The sequence below is a fragment of the Sceloporus undulatus genome, chromosome 1 (assembly GCF_019175285.1).
Source record: "Sceloporus undulatus isolate JIND9_A2432 ecotype Alabama chromosome 1, SceUnd_v1.1, whole genome shotgun sequence".
Taxonomy (NCBI): domain Eukaryota; kingdom Metazoa; phylum Chordata; class Lepidosauria; order Squamata; family Phrynosomatidae; genus Sceloporus; species Sceloporus undulatus.
Genome location: NC_056522.1, coordinates 237,460,694 through 237,484,055, shown reverse-complemented (window position 1 = coordinate 237,484,055; position 23,362 = coordinate 237,460,694). Strand labels below are relative to the sequence as shown.

The following is a 23,362-nucleotide window of genomic DNA, read 5'->3' as shown; positions in this document are numbered from 1 at the left end:
TCCCGCCCCTGATTTCTTCATGGAGCTAAAAACAACGATGTAATGATGGGCAGGGGCCCACCATAGCAGCACCTCACCCTCTTCAGGTCGTGGCTTCCATGCCAGAGGTGCTTCTGAGGTTTGTCTGAAATTTGGGTACTATCCAGGGAGCTGATCCTGTGGGGCAGGAGGTCAGGTTCAGCACCTTTGACAGCTCCTTTAATGACTGGACATGTAGAGGACTCAGACCTCCATGTTTTTGCTGCCCCGGTTGCTCATTTTCTCTGGGTGCCCTGGCACCCCAAAGGGATGAGTAGCAGCGGCAGTGGGGCAGGTGGAAGGCTGGGTTCTCCACGTTCCTGCCACTGCTGCTGCTTGTCTCCTTGGAGGGCTGAGGTACTCTGAAGGATGGTGGCAGCAAGGGATGGAGGACTCGGGTCTCCACATTCCCTGAAGAGACTAGTAGCAAGGGCAGCAGGGGGTGGGGGACTCAAGCCTCCATATTCTTGCCACAGCCCCACTCATTTTCTTAGAGGGCCATACCTTCTCCACCCCCACACACACCCCTAGTAATGCCCCTGGATTTGGCTAAAACCTAGAGTACATTCACCACCCATTGACATAAAAGGTACTGAAAGGAACTCTATGGGCAATCTTTGGTTATAGAGCCTTGTATAAGATGTGTTAGCATTTAAACTATCAATGAGAATTAGAAATCCCATTGCAGAAAAGGAAAGAAGTAACCAGCACCTACAAGATTATATTCTTCAAGCTCTGGTTTTCTCTATCACAAATCAAAGCAAAATGGGAAAGCCTTGTTATGTCTTCATTTACCTGCCAGAGCAAGGAGGGTCTATCGGTCATCCTGGTGCATTATAAGATGAACTAATCTCCCTGCTCTGAAAAATAAAAAGGCAAATGTACTTCCTGCATTCCCCTTTCACTGTCTCACTGACCACATTTTATATGCCACAGTCTGCTCATCTATGCTTCTCATTGCTATTTGTATAATATAGACATTATGTGTGTATGTTTCGTGCCTTCAATTTCCTTCTGATTTATAGCGACCCTTAGGAAAACCTATAATGGGGTTTTCTTGGCAAGATTTGCTCAGAGGAGGTTTGCCATTGCCTTCCTCTGAAGCTGAGAGCATGTGACTTGCACAAGGTCATTCAGTGGGTTTCTTGGCCAAGCGGGAATTGAACCCTGGTCTTCAGATTCCTAGTCCAATGCTGAAACCACTACGTCACATTGACCACAGATATTATACATATATTCTATTGTATCACAGCCAGCCCTGCCATTAGGCTGACATGGCTGCTTCAAGTCCCAAATCCTGAGGGACACTGAGGGCTCTTCCACATTACAAAATTGTATGGCTTTCATTTCACTTTGCCATGGAACCATCTTATGAAATCTTGAGGTTTTCAATTTAGAATTCTTAACCGGAGAGCTCTTCTTGTACCTTTGATCAGACTACGAGCTCCAGGGGTTCCACAGAAGGCTGCCGTAACAGCAGAAATGTAATCATGTTGTTATAACAGTGTAGAATGAAAGGGCCTGCAGAGTGAACAGAGCTGTGTATATACCATATGACCTACCTTTTTTCACCAAAGCTACACTGCAGCTCTTAGGTGTTGACCTATTGCCATTGTACTGAAAGCAGGGTGACCAGATGTCCTAACTGCAAAGGAGGACAAGGCATTGCAGAATATAGAACATTCAATAAAATGTAGGACATTACCAAACAAAAGCCAAAAACACTAATATAAATATAAATGCATGCAACTTGGTCATGCACAAAATGGAGGCTGTTATAAAATTCCTCCTGGACAGAAGGTTGAAATGTAGGATATGTCTTAAATATGGTGAATGATAAAAATATAAGGAGAAATTAAGAATCGAAATTGCTGTATATGGTAATGGCAGCAAGAGTTTTATTTGCCACAAAATGGAAAGATGAGAAATGTCCAACAACTGGAGAATGGTTTGTGAATTTATGGAAGTAGATTAAGTTAACTAAGTTATTACATGGGAATACATTAGATCACTCCCAAAAGGGGTGGGCTCCATTTATCAGTTATTTAAAAGAATAAAAAAATTCTAGCTATTATCTAGGGCTAGAATAAACTTTTGGTTTTCGCTGTTTGTATAAATTATTTGACTGGATAAAGAAATAATGTACTATAATATGAGGAAGTATGGATTTATAGAAAAAAATTATGAAAGGAAGCCCAAGACAAGGAAGTCTAGTTTTTAGATAAATGTAGTTTAATGTTATATGAGTTTTGTGTGGCTGATGTAGATTGATGTATTTAGATTGTGTCAAGATTGATGTGTGTGTCTTTGTTATGTTATGTATTTATATGTGTTGTTTTACTTAATAAAATAAAGATTATTTTTTAAAAAAATGCAGGGCATGTCCTTGGAAAGGAGGACATCAGGTCACCCTGACTGCAAGAAGATTCACCTGCCACTCTGGTCATCTTTTGCAAGTTTACAAGTGGTAGTGGGGAGGCCTCACCTCCATGTGAGGCAGCAAAATACCTCAGGATAACCTTGTCTTTTTGTGCCTCTGCTTCAAAGAGAACACTTTTTGCTAGAGCTTGCATTCACATTTTAAGCTATATGGAGATGATAAGTTAAAATTCTATTGTCCTCTCTCCACCCCCAGTTTTGCTGCTCAACATTTTCAGTTCAGCAGCTTTTGATTAATTCATTTTCTTGTGCTCATGCCAATTCTTATATGATATTGTGACTATGCCAATTTGTTGTGCCTATGCCGAACAAATTCTTGCTGAATTTAGAGCTGGGAATTCTGTGGCACTGTGTATAGTTCTTTCATGTGGTAAACCACTAAGACTACAACTTGGAACATCTCTCTGGGAAGTAAAGCATTCTGAAATACTGGACTGGTTCTGCCCACCCAGGTTGGCAGCCATTGTCTCTCTTTTATAGGAAGGGCTACAAAGGCCTTCTTATTTAGGTTGGGACCTTGCCCAGACATTGCTGGACTTTCCTATGTTGGTTTCTTCTGATGCAAAGCTTGTTCCCCAGGTTTTTATTCTTTGGCTTGTTCCCCAGCTTAACCCTCTTTGCTTTGTCTTTGGTGTAACCTCCTGGCATGATCCTTTCCCAACTTCTGGCTATAGTGCCACGGCTACTGCTGCAAAACAACCCTGACAGATGGTTTACATTGATCATAGATATCTGTGGTAATTTTTTCTGGAGTTATTTAATTAATTTATTGCTTACATTTACAAACTGCCATGGAGACTTTGCAGACAAAGGCAGCATTTAAAAAAAAAAATTTATTCAGCTTGCATGACCTAATGTATCTGCTATTGGATAGTTACTGTTTGGTGAAACAGCTTTAACACTGAATGTTAAGCTATACTAACTTTTAGGTCTGTTTTAAAAAAAATACAAAAGAATAACTAAAGTAAAGCATCATGAAGTTAAGCAACTAAAAGGTAAAGGTATTCCCCTTTGACAAGGTTGTCGAGTCATGTCCGACTGTAGGGGGTGGTGTTCATCTCTGTTACTAAGCCAGAGAGTCAGCGTTGTCAAAGACAACTCTGTGATCATGTGGCCAGCATGACTGCACAGAACGCTATTAGCTTTCCATCAAAATGGTACCTATTTATCTACTTGCATTTGCATGCATTCGAACTGCTAGGTTTGCAGAAGCTGGGACTAGTGACAGGAGCTCACTCTGTCTTGTGGCACTTGGGCCTCAAACTGCCAATCTTGCAATTGTCAGAATCAGCATCTTAACTACTGAGCCAACACATCCCTAGTCAAGAAACTATCCCACTGAAATTTATGGCAGAACTGAAACATATTCCAGGTGGCTGCAGGATCATTAATCAAGTATATAATCTTGTACCTGGTTTGGCTTTTGGATCCCATGTCTTAAATTTATTATTCCCTAACTGTTCTAGAATAACATGAAGAAACAAGAGGAAATGTCTGGAAATTTAGGTCACAGTGTACTGAGAGTGTTCCACAGACTTGCACAGTTCAATGTCTTTATGTTCAGTTAGGCTCTTTGGATCGAAGGAGATCCACTAAAATTATAGACAGATTAGCTTCATTTTCTGTTCTGGGACAAGAGATGGATATACTTATTAAATGCTTATTAACAACAAACAAAATAATCAAACATATGGAAGGATAAGTATTGCTGATGAAGAATCAACATGCCTTTTGCAGAGTTTTCATAAACTTTTGTAGAGTTCATCAACTAGTCAACTAGGGCCCATTCACACTATGAAAATAATCCAGGATGGATCTGGGTTGAATCTTTGTTGTTCACACACATCGATGCACTTGATTTACTTGGGGGCGGGCACTGGCAAAAACCCGCTTAACCCGGGATATTCAATACTGTTTTTCCCCCTGAGTTTTTCTGAAAGATCTGCATCAAAGCTCATCTTTGACAGTGTGAATAAGCTTCCAAGTCAATTCAAACTACTCTGTATCATTCAAGAGAATGGAAGTGGCTCCATTTTATCTCAAAATGATGGTATGTGTGAATAACAAAGGGTTACAATGACTCAAAGAGATTTGCGAACCCAACACAAAATGGGAATAACTAACCCAATATGCATCAATGCATGATTCATATCTACTCAGGACAAAAAAATGAATGTGAATGCCCCCTAGGTGTCAATTAGGATATGGACAGGATTGTCCTGGTAGATATAGTATACTTTGACCTCCAAAAAACTTTTGATAATCCTCACTTTTTACTTGAGTAAGGTGACACTTTCGTCTGTGGATGGCATGCTGCTTAAAGAATAGGAAGCAGAAAACAGGAGTAAATGGACAGTTCACATAATGGAAAGATGTAAGATCTTGTGTCCCCCATAAGATCTTTATTAGGGCTGGTGCCTTCCAACTTTTTCATAAATGATCTGAGCACAGAGGTGGCTGGTTAGTGATCTGTTGATAACAAATTATTCAGGATGTTAAAAAAAACCCTAAAACAAATTGAGAAGAGCTAAAAGAGTTCTCTTCCGCTGGATGAGTCTGAAATAGCAAATGCAGTTCAATGTAAGTAAGGGAAAATTTCAATGGGAACGAGAACATGGGTAAAAAAAAAAACCCGAGTCCGTTTGCCCCCTTTCGTAATGGGAACGAGGGACCAGATTTGAATATGACTCAGAAAAAAAATCCGAGTCACAATCACAGCAACATAAGCCGCTTTTTTTGCCCAGTGGGAATGGGGCCAAATACTGCCTCCACCATTCAGAATGTCTTGCCAACACACAGGAAAAGCTTCCTGGACACAAAAATTCCACTGTTGTTTTTTTTCTTCACAATACTGAATAAATCAGTTTTATGCTTTTAGTTAACTTAGTTAATTACCTTTTCTGCTATCATAAATTCATAGCGAAGAGCTTCTCGGGTACAAATGGCTCCCAGCAAAAAAACGAAGACTATATACAGAAACCACCTGCAAACAAAGAAATATTCACATCAAAAAGATGGGAATCATCAATTATTAAAAATATTCAGGCATATATTGCCTCAAGACATAATGTTCTTCACTTGAGCAAACAATTAATTACAGTAATATATGGTTACTGTAATGAGCCAATGTGGTGTAGTGGTTTGAGTGTTGGACTATGACTCTTGAGACCATGGTTCGATTCTGCACTCGGCCATGAAACCCAGTGGGCAAGGTACACACTCTCAGCAAGGTACACACTCTCAGCCCCAAGGGAAAGCAATGGCAAATCTCTTCTGAGTAATCTTGCCAAGAAAATTCTGTGATAGGGTCGCCGTAAGTCAGAAATGTCTTGACAATACACAATAACAACAGTATATGGTTGCCTTTGCTCTACTCCCAGATTTGGAGACATATGGCCAGCTCTGTGTGGACCCAAGTGATTTTAGTGCCTCTTGGAGCCCTGCTTCTGCTGGCACAAGAGCAAAACAAGACCACATTTTCACATTTTTAGAAGACAATAACCTTTAGTCTATAAACCACAGTATGCCAAGGAGCAATGGGTCACCCAAAGTTTAGCCATTGTACTCTTGATCACAAACAATTCAGTTACATGAATGCATACATACCAAAGATGGGATCATGGAATCATAGGACTGGAAGGGACCACAGGACTACCTGCTATGCAGGAATACAAAATTACAGTACTCCTGTGTGATGCCCATCCAACCTCTGTTTAAAGACCTCCAAAGAAGGAGAGTCTACCAATTGTGTTTATACTTTATATGTTAGCTGAAACTAATATTGTTTTGTCATCTATTTTGTGTGGTCGAGGCTGAAAAATAAGAATCTTGAGCCAAACGCTTAATAAAAAATGTAGGTTACAAGAAGGAAATTGAAATGAAAGAGACAAGTGGCATAATTTATTAAGGGAATTCCTACAATCTTCCTTTTCCTTTCTCTCTCTCTAGTTCATCTTGGATTAAAGTCTAGATTCATCTGAAGCCATTTGCAGGCTCATCAGTCAAATGTGATTAAAGAACAAAGTCTTATTTGCACTCTCGCGAATTGTAAGCCACAGAATGATTGCTTCTGACTTCTCTAAAGCCAGCCAAAAGAACCTCTAGATCCTCTAGTTAACAGTTATTGAAGTTCTCCAGTAAAAGACAACCTCTAGGAACAGTGCCAAGTACTTTAACTACTGTATCATAACGTCTGCCTACAAATCAAATCATACATCAGTAAACTGAAGCGAAAAACATCAGTGTAGACCACTCCTTATGAAATCACATCTAACAAGATTTTATTTAAGAATTTCTTCTAATATCAATTCGCTGTAGGATTTCTCTCGAGATCTCCAATGGATGGCTCAGACTGTTAATTTTACCTCAAAAGTTTTCTTCCCACTGGAAGATGTGTTGGGGGGGGGGGGGGTTCAAAAGATTTATATCAGTCCAAAGACAGGATGATTGCTCTGGAAGGAATTCTTAAATAAAGTCTTTCTACACCAGAAAAAAAAGTTTAGAAGACTAGAAGACGAAGACTATTAATTCACGAATCCCTTTGTTAAACTGTCCAGGGCAGAAGACAGAGCTTGGGGAAACTACTTTGTGGTACTTCAAGCTGACTAGGAGATTCTGGGAGTTGGAGTTGAAAATAGGAACTTCTTCAAGGTCCAGCAGAAAGTGGCAATGGATGTTTATTATTTGAACGATTGCCAAAATCTGCCAGGGTCAACTGGAATATGAAGTGAATTTATCACACTTAAGAGATACACACATGGAGGGATCCGCCAGCACCCCTCACAACCCACATCCATGTTTTCAAGAGACTTACGAGATGCCTATAGCAGACAGTGATCCTAGAGGGATATTCGTTGCAGGTTTTCTTAGATCACCACTCATATTGAACCCAGCCATCACACCTGCATTTTGGGCATAGACAAAAATAAACAGGACATTATGTTAGATTGCTGTTACAACAGTAGCCTCTAAAACACACACCCCACGGGTGCAGGTACTGATATCAGTGCCATGTATACAAGCTTTGTGATTAAGCAATCAGGTATCCAGTAGCAACAGGCTGCTAACTATCATGCCGACAAAAAGGTTCTTTGTTCCAAACTGGAACAATGGTACTAGAAGACAGGCACTGATTTAAAAACAACAACAACAAAAGGGTTTATCGCTAAACTATCACTTGAAAACAGTCCCTCTCTAAATGTTCCCTGACATTCAAGCTGGCAAATCATTCAAAAGATATCACAGGAGTAGTTAACTCCAAATGTATTATCAGTCCCGTCATGTTCACAAGAAAACTCTTGTCACAAATGTTTGTGGAACATGAGCCTTCATGAGAAAGAGTTTCCATCTTTTATGTTTGATTACTCTTACCCACCCTCTGCCATTTTGGGTAGAGTGGGCTCTTTAACTGAAAAGAAGGAAGGGAGGGAATTATGAACTGCTTGACTGTAACATTTTGGGCAAGCAACAGTCACAAATGCACATTCAACTGGCAGAGAAAAGAGAATTATTCATCAGCTCCAGCACACACCTTTCTTTCCAATAAAAGAACACAACTCCTGAGCCAAAACAGCAGTTTACAGTGTTAACTACTGCAGCCTAGAATCCAATTCCTGACTTTGAATCTTCCTCTGCCTTTCACCTAGGCTCTGCCTTCATTTGAGAGCGTCTGGAACCAATCCAAGAAAGGGTACCCAATCCAAAAGGACTGGACATACTGTACTATATACTTTTTACATTGTCACATTCTGTAAAAGCCTTCCAAAGTCCCATTCTAATCCCAGTAACTATGAAGTGCCCTTCTAGTACCAGGTATTAGTTTATTTCATATACATAAATTATTAAAACCTAAGGCTACAATCCAAAATGTACTTACCATGAAACTCAGCAGGCCTTTTATTGTTATGTGCCTTCAGGCTGACTCTGATTTATAGAGATCCCTTACACTGTTTTCTTGGCAAGATCTGTTCAGAGGGGTTTTCCCATTTCCTTCCTCTGTGGCTGAGAGAATGTAACTTGCTCAAGACTATTCAATTGGTTTCCATGGCTCAGAGAGGAGATTCAAACCCAGTCTCTTGGGTTTCTAGTCCAACACTCAAACCACTATACCACTCTAGTTCAGTGGGTCTTAATTCTCAATAAACTTTCTCTAGATTGCTATGCAAATACAGTACTTCCATCAAAATGGCCAAATTGTGGAATATTTTTCCACGTACACACATACAAATCTGTATTATAAGCAACTGTCTGTCTGTGTCTGGAATGGTTTTCTCTGTGCATATGTTAAAACTATCTAAAGTTGTTATAAAAATCTTCTGCTCTAACTCACTAAAATCTACATCTCCCACACCCACAAGTTTGCATGCAGCTCATGCAACAGTTTAATTCCTTAGTTGACAGATCCATTTCTTTACTATTACATTACAAAACATTTAGGAAGAAAGCCAGCAACTTCATCTGAAATGTTTGAAATCCTGTTACATAGAAAGGAGAAGAGCAGAGTTGTATGATGTTCTCAGTTGTGTAGATGTCAAATAAAGTAGGAGTGGACAGCAACATGTCACACAACTCCCATCAACAGTAACGAGCATAGCCAATGGTGATGGATGATGGGAGTTTAAGACCATGAGAACTGGAGTCACAAGTATGCAACTGCCTTGTGGGGTAGGAAGAAGGGGCTTCATAAGGAGCTACTAGATAGCTCCTTCCATAATGACTGTAAAAGCACATAAGTGCCTACATCGTCCATACATATGTCATCAACCGGACATTTAAGAAACCCAGGGAGTGGTGAACCTTGCCTCAGAGATGGCATCAGGCTCAGCTGACAAGAGGTACTTGTTTATTTCTACAGAGCCCAGGATTCAAGATAATTGAGGGGTGGCATGCAAACTTGATCTTTTAGTGAGAATGCAAACAATCTTATCCAAATCTGTCAGTTTTTATACTCATACTACTTCCTTCTTGTTGGGATTAAGTTTCAGTTAGTTTGCCCTCATCCATACCAAAACAGACTCTAGATGTGTAGTGGCATCACTACCTAGGGTGTCACCTGGTGTGGAGAGTGTTACCCAGGAAGATCACATGTTTTCACCTCCTGCTACTCTGTCATCAGGCCTCAAAGACCTTATATCGCATTTATATTCTAGTGAATGCAAGGCAGTGTACAAGGCTCTCCTATAACCCCACAAGGATCAAATGAGATAGGTCAGGATAAATAAGAATGAACCAAGGTCAGGCTGAATGTGGTCAGGCGATACTCACTGGAGATTTGAACCTCTCTTCACACCAATGAGGATGTAGCCATTGGCCTCCCAGTACATGGACTAGGAGAAAATGGTAATCTACAGCCATGAATACTTGTATGATTTGAACACAAATAACAAGAGGAAAGAGATATCAATTATCCCATGCTATTGGTACATGGCCAGAGTGAGCAGTTATGTCTGAATAAATGTTATAAATCCTTAGAAAATAAAGAGGGAAGTATTCTGTCATCTGCAAATTAATAGCATGCTTAACACACAAGCACAAAAACTGTATTCTGAGAGCACATTTAGCATAGCTACTGGTTTTACTAATACTAATAAAGACATAAATCACCAGCACTTTTTGAAATAAATTATGTCTGATAGTTTTGGCTTCTCTCCTAGTTGCCAAGAATTAAAAGGCATTAACAACCATTTAACAACATCAAGGGTAGTTTTTACTGTGGCTTTCCTAAATATTCTTCCTTCAGGCCTATCTAGGATAAAGAGCAGCTGTACTTTGGCACTAGATATGCCAGCTTGTATTTCTTCCTGGGACTCTCCTCATTTCATATTTATATTATATTTATTTTTGTTTGTTTGTTTTTTTCTCCATGGGGAAAAAAAACCCCACAAAACCTGCACTCCCCAGGAAAACATGGAAAGGTTACTTTTTTGGATTACACATATCTGAGCCATTGCTATGTTGGCTGAGGGGTTTGGGAAGTTAGATCCTAAAACATAACATTTCCAAACTCTGCCACATAGTTTCCTATCCAGACATTGGCCACAGATAGACCCATGTTGCTTTGGTGAAACTACTGCCATCATGTACCTATAGACAATGTACTATTACATATCCACCAGCATTTCACATATGAAAATTGGGGCATGTGTGGCCAAATGACAGCAGAGTATGGTCAAGAAGACAAATGTTATTAACAAAGAAGGACACAAGGCAGGAGATGTTGCAGCAATTTGCTTTTGCCTGAGCCTACTAGTAAGGGTGAGGTTCCACCTCTTCTTCTTCTCTCTCCCTCCTGAGTTGACTGAGTGCAAACTATTTTTGCATTTTGAACTCAGGCCTTGTGCAGACTGGCACTTTGGGCCTGCCTGGGGGCGCCGCCAGGGCATAGCATCTACACGATGCACGCCCCGGTTCCACCCTCAGGGCGCTGTGATGACATGCGCCCTACTACATGGTGTGCAGTGTCATGGCGCTCCTCCAAAAGACTGCCTTACAGCTGTGGCTATCACGCCCTTTTCAGAGCACAAAAAGGGGCTGCTTTTTGTGACTCCTTTCTGCACTCTGGAAAGGCCAGATCAGGGTTGTTGCGGTTGGTTGCCACAGCCCTGATCTGGCTGAAAAAGGGGCAGCTAGAGGCCGCCTCTCAGTTTGCAGCAATTGAAGTAAACTAAAGAGTAAACAGGAAGTGGAAGGAGGAGAGAGGAACTAGGATATTCTTAAAACTCTAAAAGTGGAATGGTAGAGGATTAATTGGGACTGTCCCTGCCAAATCAGGATGCTTGTAGGATATGCTATTAGGGTTTGTATGTGCTTATTTATGTTGGTTTTATACATCCAAAATGCAACATATCAATGCAACAAATCATGCTTTCAAATGTTTCTCTCACCCACAAACATTTAAATAAACAAAATCAGATAAGCTGTCAGGGAGGCAGGAAGCTCTTCATTAGCTTTTTTAAAAAAATAATCAAAGAAAGATTATATAACATGAGTTGATGGTTATTTCATTCTCTATATACATATTGCCAGAGTTAGTATAGGGGCAGATAATGTTCCATGTGTTTTGTTCATGATGTCTCATTACAGTCTCCCTGCATATGAAGGATGGTCATCTGCAGTGAATGCCAATTTTACCCCTATGCACCAAGAGCTTACCTCATTCTGGTCTATGTATTGCCCAAACACTGCAAGTGCTTGGCAGCCTCCCCTCACTGCAAATAGGGGGATAGGATTTCTCAAAACATCTGCTTGGAAAGATGAAAATGTGGACAGAAAATGTGGGGAGCTGCAAATGTGGCGTTACTCAATGTACTTCTTAGTCATGCTCAAAATGGAGGACTTTTGGCATTCTTCCTGGACAGAAGCTTGAAATGTAGGACATGCCCTGGGAAAGGAGGACATCTGGTCACCCTGGGCTCTCCCTCCATGTTCCAACTTCCATTGCTTGGGCCTCTGAGGAAAAGAAGGGCAGCCAGCATCTCCTGGATTTAATCCCCCCTCCCACTGCTATTCCTTTTTCCTTTTGTGTCATGTCTTATTTTCACCACAAGCCTCCTGAGGGCAGAGAACTGTAACATTAATTATTTGCAAGCTGCCATGAGAACTGTTTTGGTTGAAGGGTAGTCTATAAAACTCTAAATAAACAAGTAAATACAATTATTACTAGAGTGTACAGAAACTGGGAGTATGTGCATCTTCCCAATTTTTGACCAATCCCCTGCTCTTTTTTGTTCTTTTTTCACTTTCCTATTTCTCACTTCTATCTGCAAGAGTTTTGTTGGGTTACATGGCTAGTTTCAATACATCTTTTCCAATTTGCTTCTTTATATAAAGTTTGAAAAGCCTGAACAAAAGGACTTGTATTTTAAAAGAGGGGGTTAAAAATAGGTCTTATAAAATTCTACAGTACCTGTAGCAGCTGGGAAGAAAACTCCAAATACAGTGAAGAAGGACTCCCCTGGGCTGTAGTCTGGCAGTGTGTTGTTCAACAGAAGCTCCTCAGAATAGCCCACAAAACCATGTTCTGCATATTTCAAAGTAAAAACAACAGCAGCATATGTTTAATGGCCTAGCCTGCTACAATCTTTATCTTTGCTCTCTCTATTTCCATTCTCTCTGATTTCCATTTCTAACCATCTCTGGAGACATCCTGTTTTTAACAAATACAATACAAAAAGTGCAGGTGAATCATAGGGATATCAGAACAAATGTTTAAGAGCAATATGGTACTGTGTGGTGTCTGAAATGTGGATCATCCATTATGCTTTTGGAATGTGATGCTATAGAGTAAGTGAAAACATTTTATGAGAAATAGATTTATGAAAATTAGGAATATTTAACAAGGCTATTGGGATCAAAACATTTAAAAGTCAGCAAACATACATATTTAGAATATACACATTCTGTTCTGAATTGAGATCTGGAGCCTTTTCACACTAAGTCATTATATCTCTATGATCCTATTTTAACTGCCATGGCTGCAGTGTATGGAGCCCTGGGGCTTGTAGTTTGGTCAAATGATCTCTCTGGCTAAGAGCCAAAGCCCCCTCCATAAACTGCTAATCCCAGGATTCTATGGGATGTTGTCATGAATTATAGTACTATAATCATATAATATGAAAGGGCTTACAAAGGGTAGTCTAGTAAACAAGTCGCTCAGGCAAAGAAGATAGCCCAAGATCAGCAGCTTATAGGACCAGTGGAACCTTATTGGCTTTGGTGTGTTACATGATCTTTCTGAGTTGATGGCTGCAGTCCTTGTCTCCGGCCATCAATTGTGTGGTACTCCAAGTAACCAGCCAGTAGCATCCTCTTTCAACAGGTTGCCACAGTGATATAACAAGTAAAACATATATTCCTTCTGACAGAACTGGAAGTTTGTGAATGCTTGTCACCTTAGTATCTAAATACCCAAAGCTATGATTGTGTTATTCCATCGTCAACAAAGTACCTTTATGAATTCTGAAACACAAATAGCATCTTTTTTACAAGTTAATAAATAATAATAATAAATTGTTCATTTATTAACCGCTTTTCCAACGATCAAAGCGGTGTACAGAAATTGTTAAAAACAGACAATAAGAACAGTAAAAAACACATCTTAAAAGTAGATAATTAAAATAGATTAAATGCGAGCAAAATTTTAAAACATCCAATGACATTGTTAAAATCAAAAATCATAAATACTATACATCAATAGGGGAATATATTCTTAAACGGAATTAGGAGGGAAGGCTTGAAGGAAGAGATGAGTTTTTAAAGCCTTCTTAAAGGCTTCCACTGATCCACTAAGACGGATCCCTTCAGGTAAGGCATTCCATAGAGAGGGCGCCACGGCCGAAAAGGCCCTTTGTTGAGTGGACGCCAACCTCACCTTATGTTGGTTAAGAGACAGTTTTCCAGAAATTCTGAGTGTGCGGGGAGGATTATGCAGGGAGAGGCGTTCCCTCAAGTAACCCGGGCCCAAGCCATTTAGGGCTTTAAAGGTAATAACCAACACTTTGTACTGGGACCAGAAATGAATTGGCAGCCAGTGTAGAGATTTTAAAATAGGTGTTATATGATCAAATCTCGTTGTGCCCGTGATTAGCCTGGCTGCTGCATTTTGGATCAGTTGAAGTTTCCGAACCTGATACAAAGGTAGCCCCATGTAGAGTGCATTGCAGAAGTCCATATTTGCATCTCTAATTTGAGTCCAAGGGGCAAGTCAATGAAATTACACTCATTTTGGGGAGCTATAAAAAGAATGCAAACAATTTACACCAAATAGAAATCTGCTTACTGGGCACTCTGCTTACTGTGCAACCATAAGCATATTTACCCAAAGTAAAATCCATTGTATTCATTGAGGCCTAAGCCCAAGTAATTGCATGTAACTGTCTTCTCAACCTGAAGTTCTTCAGATATGCTGGACTACAACTTTCATCATACTCAGGCATCGTTGTCATTGTAATCCAGCAAATCTGAAGGTGCCAGGTGGAAGAAGGCTGGTGTATAGGAGTTCACCCTTCAACTTTTTTTTTCAGGCCCTAGGGAAAGGTCACTCCAAAGGCAGAAACACTTTTAAACAAAAGAAGAGCTATGCTGAATATTTATACTTTACTATTTATTTACTATTTACAGTTTAAGAAGGGTACTGATCAGATGGAACATATCCAGAGAAAGGCAACCAGGATGATCTGGGAGCCATGCCCTATGAGAAATGGCTTAGGGAACTGGGTATATTTAACCTGAATAAGAGAAGACTGAGAGGCAAAATGGTAGCCATCTTTAAATATCTGAAGGTATGTTATATAGAAAATGAAGATTGCTTTCTGCTGCATGAACCAATGAAAATATAAAATAAGAGATTCCTCGTAAATATAAGTAAGAATTTCCTGATGGTTAGAGCTGCTGACAGTGTAACCAACTGCCTTGGAGGATAGTGGACTTTAGGGATGTGCTTATTTAAATTATTCTTTCTCACAGGGGAGGATGGGTAATTTAAAAAATGTTCTCCCTGCTGCAAGAACATCATAAAAAAATTGTGCAGTTTTCAAATCCTCCTTCCCAGCTCACATCTTTCCTGTGCCTGCTCATATACTGTACTGGCTTGCATGAAGAGTGAAGATGGAGTGACTGGCTTAGTGAGGAGGTTTGCCTGTTGCCAGCTATTACAGATTAATGGTCCTCCTTGCTCAATACCTGCAGTCCCCTCTTGTCTTGCTCATTACCACCACTTTAGCTGTGCAGCAGGAGAAAAGCTAAGCAAGAGGGTTGTCTGTTGATAGGTATCATAGCTGATGATGGGTGATCTGTCTTGCTCAGGTCACCCTATCCATCCCACATGCCTGGCTGGAGGAATGGTGTGAGCAGGTCGATACTGAAATAAAGCTCGATCTGGGAAAAAGCAGGATTCTGCCCTGGCTGATCTTGCTATAGATGTGTGTGCCTGCCCAAACAGGCAAGCTAAACAGTGGCTGCCTCTGAAATCCTTACTGAACATGCATGAACTGCAAAACAGAGAGAAAAGGGGAAAGTGCCTGCCTTATCAACCATCCTTAGCATGTGTTCTTGTTTTTTAAGTAAAGAGCTATTGGGTTCAACCACTAAAACAGAAATCATAAGAAAAATGGAGGCTGGTGGGGACAAAAGTAATCCCCTGATGCATTTTGGAAGAAGCCTTCAGGTCATCTCTTGAAGGTTCAAACTATTTTTGTTTACTTCTCTTAAAGACATAATGCCTAGGAACACATCCAATTTGTTAATTGAATTAAAACTGTAATTGTGTAGCATGAAAGTGCCCATAGTTGTCAAGTCTATTAGAGGACTGGAAAAATGGGGAAAGGGTCTTAAGAGGAAGATTCTCCTTGCTGGGGACTCTAGACATGCAAGAAGACCCTTTCTTGGTTTCCCCCCCTTGAACCTTCAAATATTCTTCTCATCCCTGGTGAACATTCCTTCATTTGAGGTCTTTAAACAGAGGTCGGATGGCCAACACTTAGGAGTGCTTCTTCTATGTATTCCAGCACTAACAATGGTTCTAGGACTAAATGACCCTTGTGGTCTCTTCCAACTCTATGATTCTCCACTGCATCAACACTGTAGAAACAATGTAGTTTGACACCACTAACTGCTATGGTGCCATCCTACAGAATTTTGGGATTTGTAGCTTTGTGAAGGACCAGTACTCTTTGACAGAGAATGCTAAAGATATTGTAAAACTACAAATCCCAGGATTCCATTGGATGGAGCTACACTGTATAGCACTTAAAGAGGAATCAAACTGCATTACTTCTGTACTGTAGATGCACCCATAGAGCAGCCAATCAGCTGTCCATAGGAAGTGCACAAGTGCAACAGCACTCTCTCACATCTGGCCCCCAGAACTGATATAGAGAGATGCACTGATATACCCTTCATAACTAGTAGCTAATGATAATCCCATCCATGAATTTCCATTTCTCCAATGCCCATTTAAAGCCATCCCATAAAACATTATCACTATCCCTTGAGGTAGTGAATGGCAAAGTTTTACATGACAGATGTCTTGCTTTGAGCCCACTGAAAACAGAGGTCAACTTTATCAAGACATGTCAGATGAGTCACAAAAGTAATTTCTGTCACCCTCTTTAGTCATTACAAAATAAGAGAGAAATTTAAAAAAGAAAGTTATCTTATTTGTTGCCTTAAATCAATGATCAGTGATCCGTTAAACCTAAGACTTAACGTTTATTATTCATGAAGTTTTGAGGCAGAACTTGTTATCAAACTTTACTTAATGCTCCCTGAGAGGAGTTTGTTAGACAGAGTCATGCACAACAGACAAAAAGAGATCCCAGAGGAGTAGAGCTGAACAACAATACTGAGCACAGAGGCTATCCTCACATTCCACACCCAGAATATGTGGCAAGCCATTGCAAAGAAAGAAAGAAAGAAAGAAAGACCACAATGTTTTCTCTTACTCACTTTCCCTATGCAAATAAAGGGATCCTCTCATCCACAGTCTAAATTTCTAGAAAAAGAAAGCACAACAAAGCTGGACACATTTGTTTCTATCCATCTGTATGCTTCTCTGAAAGTGTTGGGGGGATGGAGTAAGAGAAGACACAAAAGTCCTTTTTCAGATTTTACAGACACTGAGAAGTTTAGAGTGTAGGACACACCTTAAAGGTTTGGCAAAGTCTGAGGTTTCTGCTTAATGGTTTGAGAACTTGGAAAAGGACCCAAGAGGTGAAGCCATTGCCAGTAAGAAAGTGGTTATGTGGGGTGAGCCATTATGCAACTGCCGAAAGGATATCCACTATGCCAAGTTCTGTGAACCTGGACTTTATTACAGATTATTCAAGTTTTGGGTGAAATTCAAGCTATAGCCATTTCAGAGAGTTAAAGCTCAGCAGATTCTGGCATGGAGAAGCAGGACTGCAGTGCAAAATCTAAACAATGCAATTCTGAAGACATTCTGGAATGATGATCACTGAAAACTATAATGTTCTCCCAAGTTCAGAAGGTGGAGAGGTGGGAGGCTGGGTGTGGAACTACAGCAAGTATTTTTAAAACAGGAGTTTTTATAATAAACGTAGAGACTGAACAAGAAATATCTTGCTTATGATTTAAATGTTCTCAGATGCTGGAAGGAAATAGATTAAATTAAACCAGGCATGGAACAGCAATAATCACTCATTGCTTTTGTTCATGTGTCACTAAAGTGAGTGTGCGAGACTCGCCAAAATACTACAATTTCAGCTCAATGCCAGGTTTTCAACCCTGGAACAACTAGCGGGTGGTGGGATTCACACAGTGCTCCCACCCAGGTGCTGTTGGACTTCAACTCCTTTTAAGGACTTCTTTTTCTTTTTCTTTTAAACACTGAGCTGCTTTGACTTACAATATCTGGAAAAAGCAGGGTAGAAATAAATACATACATACATACATACATACATACCAACAAACCCCATCATCCTTAGTAAATGGTGAGGGATGCTGGGAGCTGAATTCCAACAACATCTGGAAGCCTGCATGATTCTCATCTCTGATATAAGATCATAATAAAGAACAATATACCCCAGCATGTACAAAGTACGTTTGTGTGTGTGTGTGTGTGTGTGTGTGAGAGAGAGAGAGAGAGAGAGAGAGCCAGCCAGGGTTGTGTAGTGGCTTGAGCCCTGGAGATCAATCAGGGTTCGATTCTTGCTCAGCCATGGAAACCCACTAGGTGACCTTGGGCAAGGTGCGCACTCTCAGCCCCCATGATAGGTTCACCTTAGGGTTGCCATAAGTCAGAAATGTCTTGAAGGCACACAACAATAGCAGAACACACACAGAGAGAGTCTTAATCCTGCAGTTTAATGTTGGTTTTATAACTTTATGATTTTTTACTTTTTTGTCCTTTTGTTTATTTACATATGGATGGTTTTACTTTATATTTTGTAATCCAATTTGGAAAAAAGTATACAGTGTAAAATAATAATAATAATAATAATAATAATAATAATAATAATAATAATAATAATAATAATAATAGGTTACCATCACAGATTGGACTGGGTGGGGCTTCCACAAAGCATGTATTTCAAGTAGCTGAAATGGTCCATGACTTTAAAATACATTATGGCCTGTTACAGACAGGTCAAAATAAAGCTGCTTCGAGTCACTTTGGAGATATGGTATTTCAATGATGCATGAGTCCTAAGAGTCCAAAAGCCGCACCAAAGCCACGCTTCAGCCCTAAGGACTGGAGTGCAGCTTTGGCGCAGCTTCCAGACTCTTAGGACTCATGTATCATTGAAATACCATATCTCCAAAGTGACTCGAAGCAGCTTTATTTTGACCTGTTTGTAACAGGCCTATAAATCATTCAGCTTTTTTTAAAAAAACAAATTGCTTCCTTTTAGCCTTTGGAAAAGTGGGGTTTTATTTTATTTTATTTTCCTTCTTTCCACCTTAGATATGGATATATGTATTATTAATACCAAACCTTAGGGAAAGCATTTGCCAAGAAGTTTTACTTCTTTCACTTTTTTCCTAAAAAATGGGGGGATGCTGGGAAGTGAAGGGCCTCAAAGACTGAGAAGGAGACTTAGGGTGGTAAATCATTGGTAATCTATGGGATTTACAACTGATTGGGGATTTACTGGAATATACTGACTTCTTAGTGTCTACTGATGAATATAATTGGCCAATGGCAGAAGAAAATATGAATCAGGAAGAGAGGAAGCACCAAAGTCTTAAAATCCAATTACAGTCAGTCCTCCATATTCACTGATTTTTTTTATCCACAGATTCAAGCATCCATAGTTTGAAAATATTTTTAAATGTATACATTGCAAAAAGCAAACCTTCATTTTGCCATTTTATGGGTCACCATTCTACTATGCCATTGTATTTACTGGGACCTGAGCATCCACCAATTTTGTTATCCACAGGGGGTCCTGGAACCAAACCCCAGCGGATTCCAAGAACCTACTGTACTACTTTCCCCCAAATTTATACATTACCAATGACTTGGAAACCAAAGATTCAGTCTCACTTTAGTACATCTTTTTAAAATGTTCTAAAACTATACCTTAGTAAGACTGGGCTCAAAGTAAACCAGGGGCCTAAAAAGTGTAACCCACAGACTGTGTAAAGCACTCCAAAATCAGCAAAGGAAGGGAATAAAGGTTTGTGTGATTTTCTGCTTCAGATGCTAGAATAAACTGTCTGGGTTTGAATACTGGGCACTTTGATTTGGGTAGGAGAAGGGCACCCAAATGTCATGGGTGGGTGCTGGCACCAACCTTGTCAGCCGTTCAGTCATTGTTGGTTCTGAGTTCCCCATGAGAAGCAAAGGAAATCCACCAAAAAGGAGAGATTACCCACATCTGGTAAAAACAATCTGACAAGGCCTAGCCCTGAGAAAGGGCAAATTTGGCTTCCTTATCTTTTGATGGAAAAGAATGTGCTTCTACAGATTAATGACGTGTTTCCCAAAAGGAAGACACCACCCTTCTGAAGCAATGACTATTTGTTCCTTCCAAGTCACTGTATACTGATTCTGAACTGATCTCCCATTCGAAGGCACCAGGGAATGCAATTTTGGCTAGCTACTCAGACAGGATCCCTCAGGTTAACCCTGTCCTGCAAGCAAAGTTAGAAGAATAGATTCCACCTGTTCTCCAAGCGGCAGTCAATGTCAGCGAAGTGAGAAACTTTGCTATTTAGGTCATGCTGCATTATTCATATGCAAAGGGGCAAAAATGACTTCTTCAAACAAACAGGCAGCTGAATTATTGTGGGACCCACCCCTCCCACTGGAACGACTCATTTCCAGCTACAGCAGACAAGTACTGCATATTAATGCCAAGAATTCCAAAGGAAGGCCATCTCTGTACACAAATTCAGCACAAAGAGAAAATAAGATTTAAAAACACAAAAATGCTCAATTTGTATATATTCAGCACTGGCAGCTGCATGTATGTTTCTGTTTCTGTGACTGGGCCACACAAACAGAAAAATAAACATTGGGCATAAAATTGAATATCCTTAAACTCTCAGGCCGCAGTCCTATGTGCACTTACATGAGACTGACTTCTGCTAAACTCACTGAAGTCCCACTAACTTCAGGGGAGTTTATTTTTGTTTAGACACATCTTGTACTATGTGTTTCCAAGAACAACAACAAAAACATGTTAGGGCAGAGGGCAAAAGTGGGAAGCTTGTGGCCTTCCAATTGTTGTTGGACTGCAAATCCCATCAGACCTATCCAATGGAATACTGAGGTGCAGTCCAGCAACATCTGGATAAATGCAAGTTGTCATAAAAGAAGTAGTCATAAAGCTTTGTGGTGGAGATGGTACACATAAATTGCATACAAAGGATTGTAAATTCAATCTCCTCCATCTCCAGGTAGGGTTTGGAAAGACCTTGTCTGAAATTACAGACAGCTACTGCTATCATTGTAGACAATGGTCACATAATCTGAGCATATTAAAAAGGAGCAGGAAAATTATGCAAATAAAGCACAAACATGTCAAGTCTAACACATTGTATATATGTAACAGAATTCAACATTTCTGTGGTGCAGTATGAAGTACACAGGAATTCAATTTTGCACTTATTTCTATGGCCTCTCCTAATTTTTGGGACAACAAAAGCACTAAAACAACATTAGATATCATACATGGCTATCACCATGTCCTCTCCTTCTAGCTCCCACATAACATCTAGTAGCAGGGGAAGGAATATTTGCTGTTATTCGTTTTCTAGCCAAGTGTCTTCTGACACTTGGGAAACCCAGTTGGGAACAGTCTTGAAGTAGAAAGAATTTTGTGTTGTTTCCACCTAGTATTACAGATCTTAAAGTATTTTTTGAAATTATTCCAATCAGAAATACAATACACGGGGGAGTTTAGTGCAAAAATTGTGGGGACTTTGTGTAAAAACATATTTTCTTTTTGTTCTTGTATAAAACCACCGTTTCCAGATAGCTATGAGGCTTTTTGTGGAAAAATTGGGGTCTGGGGAACAAAAGTCAGCAACCTTGCACAAAACCCCACTAATGAAGCTATCTGGAAATTGGTGGGTTTAGGATACAAGAACAACCATCCTATTTTTCATACAAAAAATGTTTTCCATGTAAAACCACCACTGTTTTCTGATAGCTACATGTTTTTAATGCAATATTGGCAGGATACAGACCGCCCAAAAAGGGTGGTCTCCTGCCACCCTGGTTTGCTCTGCGAGGAAGCCGCAGCGGACAAACCGCGCGGCTCTGTCACAGAACAAAAAGAACTCGCAAAAAGTGGGTTCTTCTTGTGGCGCCTTTGTGATGCTGCAAGGCGCCAATGGCGCACTTGCAGTGTCACAAAGGCGCCAGGACGTGCAGACGCTAGGCATCCGTTGCGTCAAAATGGCAGTGCCCGTGTGTACAGGGCACCGCCATTTTGACGCCCCCCCGTCACATGCTAGGGGTGAGGCCAATATGGACGGTGTGTCCTCGGCCAACCCCTAGCACATGATGGGGCAGCGCAAAGGCCCATGTAAATTAGGCCATTGCTTCCTTTTCTTTTTTCTTTTTCTTTTGTGGCAAACCACAACAGCTTGCCACAAAAGGATATGACTATTTGGAACCAGCACTATATGGCTGTACTGCCAAGAAAGTAACAGGTGCTTTGGGGTTTTCCATTATTAGCAAGGGTGGGAATCATTTTTTCCTTCCAGATGTTATTGGACTACTACTCCCAGCATTTCTGCCCATTGGCTAGGCTTTCCAAGGCTGCTGGAAGAAGTAATCCATCATCTGCAGGGAAACACAGTTCAAACCCCTTTTATAAATTTGTAATATTTTTATAAATTTGGTATGCAGCTAATGTGGTATAGTGGTCTGAGCACTGGGTCACAAAATCTGGAGTCCACTGGGTGAACTTAGGCAAGTCACAGCCTCTCAGCCTCAGAGGATGGCAAAGGCAAGCATCTTTGACCAAATCGTGCCAAGAAAAACCAGTGATAGGTGTACTTTAAGATCACCATAAGTTGGAAACAACTTGAAGGCACACAACAACAGTAACAGTGATGATGATATGGCTAACTGCCAGTAGGGAGATTATTTTAATTTTTTGTGAACCTGAAGGAAAACAAAGGGAAATACATATAAGGGGAGAACTCACTATGACATCTGAAAAAATGTAGGTTTTGTAATACTGTACTTGGAGAAAGGAAAGACAGAAAAAGGCAGCAAAACAAATGTAAATATTTAAATTTAAAACTGATAGCAAACAAAACACAGTAGATTTGGACAAAACTTTGGCAGTGAATAGACTAGATGGGGAAATGTCTTGAACTCAAAAAGAGATAAATGATTAATTAAAACAAAAGAAAGCAAGACTTAAATGTTGGTACAGAAGAATGTCATTTGATAATCATGATGAAAAGGGTACAAGAACAGTGACTGCAACTTTAAGATATCGTCTGCCCTGCCCAGTTAATGAACCAACTCCCATCCTATGACCAAAGTCAAAGAGAAAGACTAACAACCCTATCAAAGTAGATTCCTGTTGTTTTCCTCAACTTTAAAACATCTCTTTTTCCTAATGGCTATTGCTATCTCATTCCACATCCTTAGCATCTCCCTAGTTATTCAAAAGAGAGGATTTTCATTCCCCACCTTTTCATGCAGCCTTTCAAGTCCTACTGCCCATATGAAAAAGAGATGGTTGCTTTGTATGATTATCACACATATGCCATTAAACATACAGTGGGCCCTCCACATTGGCTGGGGTTAAGGACACTGTGGAAAAAACACAAATAAAAAACAACTTTTTTTAAACTTCTCTAGTAACTCCAGGTCTTCTAATCTAATTCTGTGATCAACATCTGGCAGAAGCTGACCATAGAATCACATTGGAGGATGTAGAAATGCCTAGAAAAGCATTTTCTCTAGGAATTTCTACAT

The 23,362-nt window shown here is 40.1% G+C and overlaps 1 protein-coding gene across 5 annotated transcripts in view; it reads right to left on the bottom strand.

The window, feature by feature from the left end:
• Window positions 1-23,362, bottom strand: part of SLC12A8 (solute carrier family 12 member 8) — a 98,531-nt gene that overhangs the window by 24,710 nt on the left and 50,459 nt on the right. For all 5 annotated transcript variants that reach the window (XM_042447113.1, XM_042447116.1, XM_042447117.1 and 2 more), the window contains 3 exons: window positions 12,362-12,475; window positions 7,271-7,358; window positions 5,353-5,440 (listed from right to left, as the gene is read on the bottom strand). In XM_042447113.1, coding sequence (XP_042303047.1) covers window positions 5,353-5,440; window positions 7,271-7,358; window positions 12,362-12,475 — 290 coding nt within the window. The remainder of the gene's footprint in view (window positions 1-5,352; window positions 5,441-7,270; window positions 7,359-12,361; window positions 12,476-23,362) is intronic.